Genomic DNA, 10,949 nt, shown 5'->3' on the forward strand with positions numbered 1-10,949 from the left:
CGGTATGCTTCAAATGTGATTGCGCCATCTATTGACTGTTCTTTTGAGGACAGTCAAGAAGGCCTGATGCCTGCTTCAATACATTATTAAATGGTCTAGTTGGTAGGACTACATTCAGATGATATTACTAAAAGTAAGCTACCAAACTACTACACAAAAGCATCTTAAAAACGATCTACATTACAGTTCATAAAGACAATGCTCAACATATTTGTAAATATTTAATGACATATACACATTGTTTTTACAACAGGGACAAAGAGACATTGTAGATGTTTAGTTTTCTTGTGTCTTCAGTGGTGTCCGTGGCTCTCCGGTAGATCCGGAACAACTTCTCCGGTCTCCAGGACAGTGTCCCCCTGAGAAGAAGCGGGAACAAACCATTATAAACAAACTAGATAGTTCACATGCCCCGTTTTACGGTTAACGTTCTTCACAAGTTTCTCTCTTTCCTTTCTGTTTTAAAACCAGCATTACATGTTTCCACTGCATGGGTAACGAACAAATTACACACTTTGCTTTAATTGACATTAATTTCCTAGGGCTGGTTTTTAAGTTACATTAAGAATGTGGTCTGACTACGTGTCCAATCATGTACTTACAGGAAACAGTCTGGGCTTCAGTTCCACGATTCCAAAGGGCCTTTTCTGTAAAAAATAATCATAAACAAAATCATGTATATGGTTTTGGACTCATTAATCACTGTGTCAGTGATTTGTCTGTTGCACAGAACAACACAAAGTCAGACTGGGCACTGACATTTTTAGGACAATGCAAAGCAACCTGGCATAACATTAAAACCAGCTTTAACAAGGTTTTTGTTTGAAAGACCCATTTGATACTCCTGCTTTAAAATAATTAACCCTCTTTAAGTAGCCTGGTTGTGTAAGCCTGTACTGCTCTGCCAATAAAAATTTAGACAGATTAGTGACTTATCAAATGGCAGATATTCATGGATTTTGGGTTGTAATTCTGCATGCATCGCGGGAGAGAAGTTCTATCCCTTTCAGTTTACTTACGTCTATGTGGTATTTCACGTAGTAGTGCACGATCCAGGCAGGGATTAGCAACCTGGTTACAGCGAACACTCCTCCGGTGTAGGCTTTGTACGTCTGTGAAATACATCATCTAGTTCAAGTTCAAGTCTTTTATTGTCAGATGCACAGAACACCACAAGGTCAGACTGGGCACTGAAATTCTTAGGACAAGACAACGCAAAGCAACCTGTCATAACATATAATAAGTACTCAAAACATAGATTACATCTATGATAAGATCAAATATAATAAACCTCCTAAATATACAAAATAATATACAATACAAACTAGTGAACATTTCAGACATAGCCTAGGCCTTTAAAACTCTCTTTAAAACAGTTAAAACTCTCTCAAAATGCATAGAAACTATGACAGTATGAATTGATGAGTGACGCGGAGATTGTAAACACAAACCAGCTTAGCTAGCTAGCCAACTTGGAAACAACATCAATGTTAGCTACAGACAAACACATAGAAAACGCAGAGCCTCCTGCAAAAACTGTCTACAGTACACACAGCGTGCATGTATGCCAAAACGTTATAGCGACACGAACTCACGTAAAGCCGCCAAAGACTTTTGGGCTCCAGAAAGCTGGCCCAGAATTTAGCCACGGGCCCCGGGGTTTTCTGCGGGAGCACGGGCTCCCGTGGGCTCAGTTCCTGGTCCTTCAGCCATTGTCTCCTAAGCTTCGTAAGCTGCTCTTGACGCAGTTTCTCATCGACTGTGTAACCCGTCATAGCGGCTGCTATAGGGTTACTTAAATGGCAATATACTTGTTTTCAACCTTTCTGGCTGGCTACAATGACACCATGGAGGACACAGTTGCCAGTGCACGGTTCAAATTCACGAAGAAGGTTTAACTCCCCCCAAAACATTACAGCGCCACTTAGTGGCTAGGGGTATGATAGCTGTCACTAGTTTTAAAATGTTCACATTTCCATCTAAAGCAAAACCCACATAGGCTACATTACGTATATTTTGAGTACATTAAGTATTGTATCAAGAGTGATTTAGACTGGGCATTACAAACATTAATGGTGAATATTCACAGTTTTATAATTGCAGTATATAATCAGAATCACAATCCGGTTTTACTATAACTTCAACGCTAATTTGTGACCGTTCTGATTTGATGATTATTTTATTTTTAAATAAATAAACTAAAATACTATATATTTTACTGGAGAACACACACGCTTTCCAAGTATCCACTAGATGGTCATATAGGGCAAACTAGAATGACTGTCGCCTAAAATAGGGGAGTCAGGTGGCTGAGCGGTTAGGGAATCGGGCAAGTAATCAGAAGGTTCGATTCATGGCTGTGCAAAATGACGTTGTGTCCTTGGGCAAGGCACTTCACCCTACTTGTCTCGGGGGAATGTCCCTGTACTTACTGTAAGTCGCTCTGGATAAGAGCGTCTGCTAAATGACTGAATTTAAAATATAAATGTAAAGAGATTTGCTTTTTACTGTACTTATTTGTTAACGCACAAAAAAACCCGGAGCTGATTGAATGTAATAATAATAATACATTTTATTTGTATTGCACTTTACATTACAGCACTCTCAAAGTGCTACAGAGCATATAATAATCCAAATAAAAATAAAAATAATCAAAGTTTAATAAATAATAAAAAATAAAAATAAATAGCGTATATTCATTATTATATACATTAAAACGTCGTAGTGTTTTCTATGAATGCAGCCATTCATGATGCAAAGCAAGTTGTTGGCCAAGTTTGGACAACTTCCGATTCGGAGTCAGCCGAGGAAACCTCACGTGGATATTTCGAAATAGGGAACATGACGGATCTAATTTTGTATTCTTAAAAGGTTTGACATGGTGCGGTAAAATAGCAGGTACGTTAAGAATATTGATTTCTGTTTCTGTAGATACACATTTCGTTGGTGCTGTTGTAGTGTATACAAATGGTTTAGCCAAGGTAGAAATCTGTCACTATCTAGGAATTATCCTGTGCTGCTAGGTACGCAACGGCGGAAGCTACAATGCTAGCTAATGTTAGCTAATCTATCCTAACAACAAGTTACCGGGCTGCTCAGATGTCAAAAGTGAATTCTGGACAACAGATATATGTCGTTTATAGAATATACTGGTCACCGATCATTGGTATCTTGCTGTATAATATTTCATAATGCTAATGACTAAAACAGTCTTGAAGCACGACTTGAGCCAAGTCAGAGAGCTCTGGTTAAGTCAAGGTGACATAGCTTTGTCATCCATTCAGATTTACACCCAGCTGGTGAACCTGGTGAACAGATTCATTAAACACTTTACTTTAAACTTTAGGAAAACTCTCTATATTAATAAAAGGTAAAGACGTCGGTGGTCTCACAGAATTTCCTGTGTTTCGTCCCACAGTTTTACTCTTTACTTAAGCCTTGTTATACAACAGTAATAACAATGACAACTATGATCAACTTATGTCATGTTTTCTTCGCATCTCTTCAGGTTTGAGCGTGGACTTTGGATGGAGACAGAAGCGGAGAGACTGCATCTCAGTACCCTGTAGTGGCTGTCAGGCAGGCAGGGAGGGAGGGAGGGAGTGGGAGGGAGGAAGATGGCCAAGTACTTTGCTAACGAATCCGACATCAGAAGCACGTGGGACCACGTGGTTTCTGCCTTCTGGCAGCGCTACCCCAACCCCTTCAGGTAGAAACTGCAATCTGAACCATCCGTTAAAGTAGGATGGTGATGATGGTTAGTAATACAAATCAAGAGTTCCCAGGTGAAAATCACTCCAGTTTAACGCTTTGGTTAAAAGTGTCTGCTAAGTAAATACTTATATTAGGTTATATAGGTTATATTATTAAGTAAATAATTATTAGTAGTATTATTATTTATTGTGTGTCCCCACCAATCAGCACTCACATAACATGTGACGTGTCTCCACCAATCAGCACTCACGTTCTAACGGAGGATGTGGTGTACCGGGAAGTGACGGCGGACCACCGGCTTCTCTCCAGACGGCTCCTCACCAAGACCAATCGGCTGCCTCGCTGGGCGGAGCATATCTTCCCGGGCAACCTATCACGGTCCGTTTACATCGTAGAGGACTCCATCGTAGACCCGGTCACCAAGAGCATGACCACCTACACCTGGAACCTCAACCACACGAGAATCATGGTGAGGGGGCGAACAAACACACACACCTCAACCACACGCACGCACACACACACCTCAACCACACCAGGCTGACTGTGAGGGGGGTGGAGGGGAACACACACACTGAGAGAGACACACACACACACACACACAAAGAGAGAGACACACCCTCACACAAAGAGAGAGACACACCCTCACACAAAGAGAGAGACACACACACAGGGCCGGCCCAAGCCTTTATGGGGCCTTAAGCAGAATTGATTTGAGGGCCCCTCGGTGACGCAGAGAGGCATAAAATAAAAAATAATCATAATTTTTGATTAAGCTGCAAGTTAATGTGCTCTTGGGGGCCCTCTGGTGGGCACGGGGGCCCTAAGCAGCCGCTTACTTCGCTTATGCCTTAGGCCGGCTTTGCACACACACAGCATGCATTGGGAGTAAAGATATTGATTGACACTCATCAACCTTTCTTTCTCTCCTTTCCTCCCTCCATCTCTCCTCATGTCCATCTCTCCTCCACCCTCTCTTTAACCCTCCCCCCTCCATCTCTCCCCCCTCCATCTCTCCACCCTCCATCTCTCCTCCACCCTCTCTTTAACCCTCCATCTCTCCTCCACCCTCCATCTCTCCTCCACCCTCTCTTTAACCCTCCCCCCTCCATCTCTCCCCCCTCCATCTCTCCCCCCTCCATCTCTCCACCCTCCATCTCTCCTCCACCCTCTCTTTAACCCTCCCCCCTCCATCTCTCCCCCCTCCATCTCTCCACCCTCCATCTCTACTCCACCCTCTCTTTAACCCTCCCCCCTCCATCTCTCCCCATGTCCATCTCTCCTCCACCCTCTCCTCCACCCTCCCCCCTCCATCTCTCCCCATGTGCATCTCTCCTCTACCCTCTCTTTAACCCTCCTCCCTCCATCTCTCCCCATGTCCATCTCTCCTCCACCCTCTCTTTAACCCTCCCCCCTCCAGACGGTGGAGGAGAGGTGTGTGTACCAGGAGTCTGGGGAACGCTCTTCATCCACCCAGCTCAGACGGGAGGCCTGGATCTACTCTGGAGTCTACGGCCTGTCCAGACCCATACAGGTACACACACACTTACACACTTACACACACTTACACACACATATCCAATGAGCTGAGAGACAAACAATGGTTGTCTCTGTCTGAGTCTCTGTCTGAGTCTCTGTCTGAGTCTCTGTCTGAGTCTCTGTCTGAGTCTCTGTCTGAGTCTGAGTCTCTGTCTGAGTCTCTGTCTGAGTCTCTGTCTGAGTCTGTCTGAGTCTCTGTCTGAGTCTCTGTCTGAGTCTGTCTGAGTCTCTGTCTGAGTCTGTCTGAGTCTCTGTCTGAGTCTCTGTCTGAGTCTCTGTCTGAGTCTGTCTGAGTCTCTGTCTGAGTCTCTGTCTGAGTCTCTGTCTGAGTCTCTGTCTGAGTCTCTGTCTGAGTCTGTCTGAGTCTCTGTCTGAGTCTCTGTCTGCTCCTGCTCCCCAGGAGTTTGGTCTGGCTCGCTTCAAAAGCAACCAGGTGAAGGCCATGAAGGGACTGGAGTTCGCTCTGTCTAACCTGCACGGTACGTTCACATCGCTCACACCACCCTGTGTATCTCTCTCCGTCTCTCTCTCTCTCTCTCTGTCTGTCTGTCTGTCTCTCTCTCTCTCTCTCTCTCTCTCTCTCTCTCTCTCCATCTCTCCCTGTCTGTCTTTCTGTCTATCTCTCCGTCTCTCTCTCTCTCTGTCTCTCTCTCTCTGTCTCTCTCTCTGTCTCTCTCTCTGTCTCTGTCTGTCTGTCTCTGTCTGTCTCTCTGTCTGTCTCTCTCTCTCCCTCTCTATCTCTCTGTCTGTCTCTCTCTATCTCTCTGTCTGTCTCTCTCTCTGTCTCCTTCCCTCCATCTCTCCCTCCATGTCTGTGACTAACCAGCCTATGATTGCCTCGCCGCCAACTTCCTGTCTGAGTGGAGGGTTCTGCTCGTGCTATTAGGCCCACAGAGCCTAAGTACGCCTCCTATAGGCTCTCTGAGATACCCTTCCCCCGAGGAGGGACATGCACAAGGTCCTCCTCGTCCCTGACTGGGTCCAGGTCCCTCTGGTGAAGAAAACACTGAAACAACTTGTTGTAATTAGCTACATGAAGCTAGCCCAGGGGTGAAGACTACATACACCAGCCTGTCATTACTTAAGCACTAACTACATACACCAGCCTGTCATTACTTAAGCACTAACTACATACACCAGCCTGTCATTACTTAAGCACTAACTACATACACCAGCCTGTCATTACTTAAGCACTAACTACATACACCAGCCTCTCATTACTTAAGCACTAACTACATACACCAGCCTGTCATTACTTAAGCACTAACTACATACACCAGCCTGTCATTACTTAAGCACTAACTACATACACCAGCCTATCATTACTTAAGCACTAACTACATAGCTACATTTGTATTATTTCCCGGCTGCTGCCCCCCCCCCCCCCCCAGGTCTGGGACTTGGGTTGCGTCTGACGGTGGTGGTGAGTACAGGATGATAGCAGCACCCTGACATCAGGCTGGAGACCTCCTCAGCCCCCTCTCTCCACCTAGCTCCCCCCCAAGCCCCCCCTCTCCACCTAGCCCCCCCCAGCCCCCTCTCTCCACCTAGCCCCCCCCAGCCCCCTCTCTCCACCTAGCCCCCCTCAGCCCCCTCTCTCCACCTAGCCCCCCCAGCCCCCTCTCTCCACCTAGCCCCCCCAGCCCCCTCTCTCCCCCTAGCCCCCCCCTCAGCCCCCTCTCTCCACCTAGCCCCCCCAGCCCCCTCTCTCCCCCCGGCCCCCTCAACCCCTTAGAGGGTCAGCTGGCGTGGTGTTGTGGATGTAGCGGTTAGATGAGTCCCCGACATGTCCCCAAGCTACTTCCTGATGGATCCGTTGACGTCACACAGCGCCCGTCGTGTCAGTCTTCGTTCCAGCTTGCTGATAAGCTGCTGTTTTGATTTTCCAAGAAAATTCTGAAATTGAAACGGCTCCGAGCTCCACAAAATTTCTAATTTCACACTTATTATTATTGCTCTTTCAACATTTCTCTCACACACCACACGCACACTCCACACACACACTCCACACACACACTCCACACACACGTCAGACACACAGAAACACACAGGCTGTGTTGTATGGGGCCTGGTTGTGTGTGTCTGCAGACCAGAGTCCCCCCGCTAGGCCTCCATACTCAGGGCCCCGGCAGTGAGGGGGGGGAAGTGATGTAAACGGGTGAAAGTGGCTCTCAGAGATGATTGGAGCTGCTGGAGGGGGGGGGGGCAGGAAGGAGTGCAGTCTTCACAGCAACATCAAAGGTGTTTTATTCATGATGGCTTCATCTGTTTGCCGTCGCTTCAAGGGAGGTGGAGACCTCTCACTGGGGCGTGTGTGTGTGAAGTGTGTGTGTGTATGTGAGAATGTGTGAGTGTGTGTGTGTATGTGTGGAGGAAGAGAGGGAGGGGTGGGGGGATAGATGAGGGGTGGGGGGACAGAGGGAGGGGTGAGGGGAGAGAGGGAGGGGTGAGGGGAGAGAGGGAGGGGCGGGGGGGAGAGATGAGGGGTGGGGGGAGAGATGAGGGGTGGGAGGGAGAGGGAGGGGTGGGGGGAGACATGAGGGGTGGGGGAGAGATGAGGGGGGCTGGAGAGAGGGAGGGGTGGGGGGAGAGATGAGGGGGGCTGGAGAGAGGGAGGGGTGGGGGGAGAGATGAGGGGTGGGGGGAGAGATGAGGGGTGGGGGGAGAGATGAGGGGGGCTGGATAGAGGGAGGGGTGGGGGGAGAGATGAGGGGTGGGGGGAGAGAGGGAGGGGTGGGGGAGAGAAGGGGGAGGAGGGGGGCTGTAGTTATTCTGGTCAGTGGGGTTAGGCTGCTTTTGGACTGGGTTCAAAGTAGAAGGAAGGGAGGAGAAGGGAAAGAGGGGGGAGAGGTGGGACTGAGGGGGGAGAGAGATATAGTGGAAGGACAGAGAGAGTGGGTGGTAGAGAGACCTAGAGGAAGACAGAGTGTCCTGTGCTCTCCTGTTTGCAGGTACAGTGTGTTCCTACTCTGAGGTTCCAGCTGCACCGCTCAGGGAACACACTGACTGTGACCTCACACTGCTACGTGACCTCACCACCCCACCACCCCCTGGCCTGGAGAAGGGTCACACCTCTCTCTCTCTCTCTCTCTCTCTCTCTCTCTCTCTCTCTCTCTCTCTCTCTCTCTCTCTCTCTCTCTGTCTCTGTCTCTGTCTCTCTCTGTCTCTCTCTCTCTCTCTCTTTCCCTCTTTCTCTCTCTCTCTGTCTCTCTCTGTCTCTCTCTCCCTCTGTCTCTCTCTGTCTCTCTCCCTCTCTCTCTCTCTCTCTCTCTGTCTCTCTCTCTCTCCCTCTGTCTCTCTGACTCTCTCTCTTTCTCTCTCTCCTCTCTCTGTCTCTCTCCTCTCTCTGTCTCTCTTTCTGTTTCTCTCACTGTCTCTCTCTGTCTCTCTCTCCTCCCTCTGTCTCTCTCTCTGTCTCTCTCTCTTTTTCTCTCTTTCCCTCTCTGTCGCTCTCTCTGTCTGTCTCTCTCTGTCTCTCTCAATTCAATTCAGTGGGCTTTATTGGCATAAAAGAACAAACATGTTGCCAAAGCAACTGTGGAATTACTCTCTCTGACAGTATAGTTTTTTCCTGCAAATGTTTGAATGATCTTTTCTCACCCGATTTTGTGTGTGTATGTGTGTGTGTGTGTGTGTGTTGGAAAGCTGGAATGGAGGCTCTAGGATTGTTTTAGGATTGATTGTTAGGACCCTCAGGTTTACAGTGAGGTCGATAACACAGTACTGCAGTACACCCCCTGCTGAGCTGGGTCCTGTTTGTCTGATGCCGTTACACACACACACACACACACAAGTACACAGGGCTCAAAATGAGAGTAGTAGAGTCCTCACCAATTGTTGAAAATAACTCAAATGAATAAAGTTTTTCACTTAATTCAGACATTGATTTGAGCCCCACGACTGTATGAATTACTTAAAAAGTGTTGGAAATAACCTAGACCCATGTCAGAATGTCAAGAATTTACATTTTGGGACAGGTCAAGTTCAGTTAGGAACGGTTAATTTTGCACTTTGGGACGGTACAGGGACAGTGAGGAAAAAACTTAGTTGCAACCCTGCACATACACACACACATACATACACACACACATACACACTTTGTGTGGATGCCCTTCAGACCTGCTGTTTCATAATGACAGACTAGGGGGACTCCAGCATTGTAGTCTCCCCCGTACACACACACACGCACACACAAACACACGTATACACACCCTCACACACACAACTGAGTTCATCACTCTGGATCAAAAGTTAAAGGTCAGAGTACAGCTGCCCCCCTGCTAGGGACCCTGGTGGTTGTTTATTGGGGTCAGAGGTCAGAGGTCGAGGAGGATCGAGTTTGTCGGGTTATAAATGTTCTCTGACTCTCTATTTCTGTCTCTATCTCTGCCTCTACCTATTTCTCTCTCTCTACTTATCTTACCTGTCTCTCGCTCTCTCCCCCCCCCAGGAGAGACACCCCAGCGGTTGCTCCGGAACACAGTGAAGGACGCGGCACTGGTCGCCACGGAGAAAGCCAAAACCCTGGCCTCGGCTGCCACGGCAACGCAGAAACCTCCGCAGTACGTGTGACCGTCCTGAGCCCTGGGCCGAGGAGCAACACACACACACACATACACACACACACACACACACATACACACACACCAAGCACACACAATGAATGCCTTCTTTAAGAAGTCTCAGAAATTTGCTCGAATTAGTCTGTCTGTCTGTCTGTCTGAATCCACCCTCCACTGAGGGTGAGGCCTCAGGGTCCAGTCTCCCCCCTCCTCGGAGAACCCTGTGCTGGGTTAGATCCAGTCTCCCCCCTCCTCGGAGAACCCTGTGCTGGAGATCCAGTCTCCCCCCTCCTCGGAGAACCCTCTGCTGGAGATCCAGTCTCTGGTTCTGGCCAGCTGCTGCCTGCCAAAGTGCTTGTGTTTGTTGCCTCATCACTGCTGGGAGGCCCCGGTGCTGTCACACTGACTCGTACGACAGTACATCTTGTATGTACAGTACTAATATGTGTGTATACCCAAATACAGGCTTCGCAAGGAGAGATGGATGTTTCCTGGAATTCTTTTGTCTAAAGGCCGAATTATACTACTCCGACTCCGTTACGGACAGACAGACAAACGGAGTCGGACGGATTCATTGAATTTATACTCCGAAGGCTGTGGGTGCTGAAAACAATTCACCGCCAGAAAAGTAGGTGGAGCAACGCTGCCACATGACGTCTTTGTGTGTGGAACCAATTGCGGACCAATCACAGCCAAGGGGTATCCGTAAAATGACGGACTAGCGGACGAATAGTCAGGAAAATCAGGAGGTGCACGTAGAGCTCTCCGAGGGGCTCGGAGAGGGCGTTCCTCATCGGAGAGGGCGTTCCCTGTGTCCGTCTCTGTGAAAACGGAGTAGTATATTTCGGCCTTTAGGTGTTCTAATGTGGGGGTTTATATTGTGTAAGCATTAATCGTGGAATCAAGTTAAGGATTATACTTATAGTTATTTTTATACTACATTGTGAATCCTGCCAGTAACATGCAAAAGAAAAGAATAAACATATTATTTTGCATTATCATATAACACAACTTGATGGAATTTTGTACAAGTAACTTGTACAAAACATCCTTTTACTCATACCATTGTGCTGCACAGTGTGATAGGGAATGTAAAAAAAAAATCTAAGAAACTGAGAAACTGCTGTGGTATTTATT

General features: G+C 47.6%; 2 protein-coding genes across 3 annotated transcripts; one reads left to right on the plus strand and one right to left on the minus strand.

Moving 5' to 3' along the window:
* Positions 1–208: 208 nt before the first annotated feature.
* Positions 209–1,874, minus strand: ndufb6 (NADH:ubiquinone oxidoreductase subunit B). Its single transcript, XM_067250724.1, has 4 exons — positions 1,596–1,874; positions 1,020–1,112; positions 603–647; positions 209–359 (listed from the first exon to the last, which is right to left on the minus strand). Exons 1-4 carry the CDS (start codon positions 1,773–1,775, stop codon positions 294–296), a joined length of 384 nt encoding a protein of 127 aa, XP_067106825.1. The 5' UTR covers positions 1,776–1,874; the 3' UTR covers positions 209–293.
* Positions 1,875–2,808: 934 nt separating this feature from the next.
* On the plus strand, positions 2,809–10,943 carry LOC136956302 (PRELI domain-containing protein 1, mitochondrial-like). Of its 2 annotated transcripts, XM_067250195.1 has the most exons (7): positions 2,809–2,898; positions 3,509–3,709; positions 3,958–4,183; positions 5,132–5,245; positions 5,651–5,729; positions 9,701–9,812; positions 10,278–10,943. In XM_067250195.1, the coding sequence occupies exons 2-7, from the start codon at positions 3,618–3,620 to the stop codon at positions 10,417–10,419; spliced, it is 765 nt and encodes a 254-aa protein (XP_067106296.1). In that variant the 5' UTR covers positions 2,809–2,898; positions 3,509–3,617; the 3' UTR covers positions 10,420–10,943. The 2 variants fall into 2 exon arrangements, with proteins under 2 accessions (XP_067106296.1, XP_067106297.1); XM_067250196.1 differs by having other exon boundaries at positions 9,701–10,289.
* Positions 10,944–10,949: the final 6 nt, after the last annotated feature.

Source organism: Osmerus mordax, chromosome 14, assembly GCF_038355195.1.
Source record: "Osmerus mordax isolate fOsmMor3 chromosome 14, fOsmMor3.pri, whole genome shotgun sequence".
NCBI classification, from domain to species: domain Eukaryota; kingdom Metazoa; phylum Chordata; class Actinopteri; order Osmeriformes; family Osmeridae; genus Osmerus; species Osmerus mordax.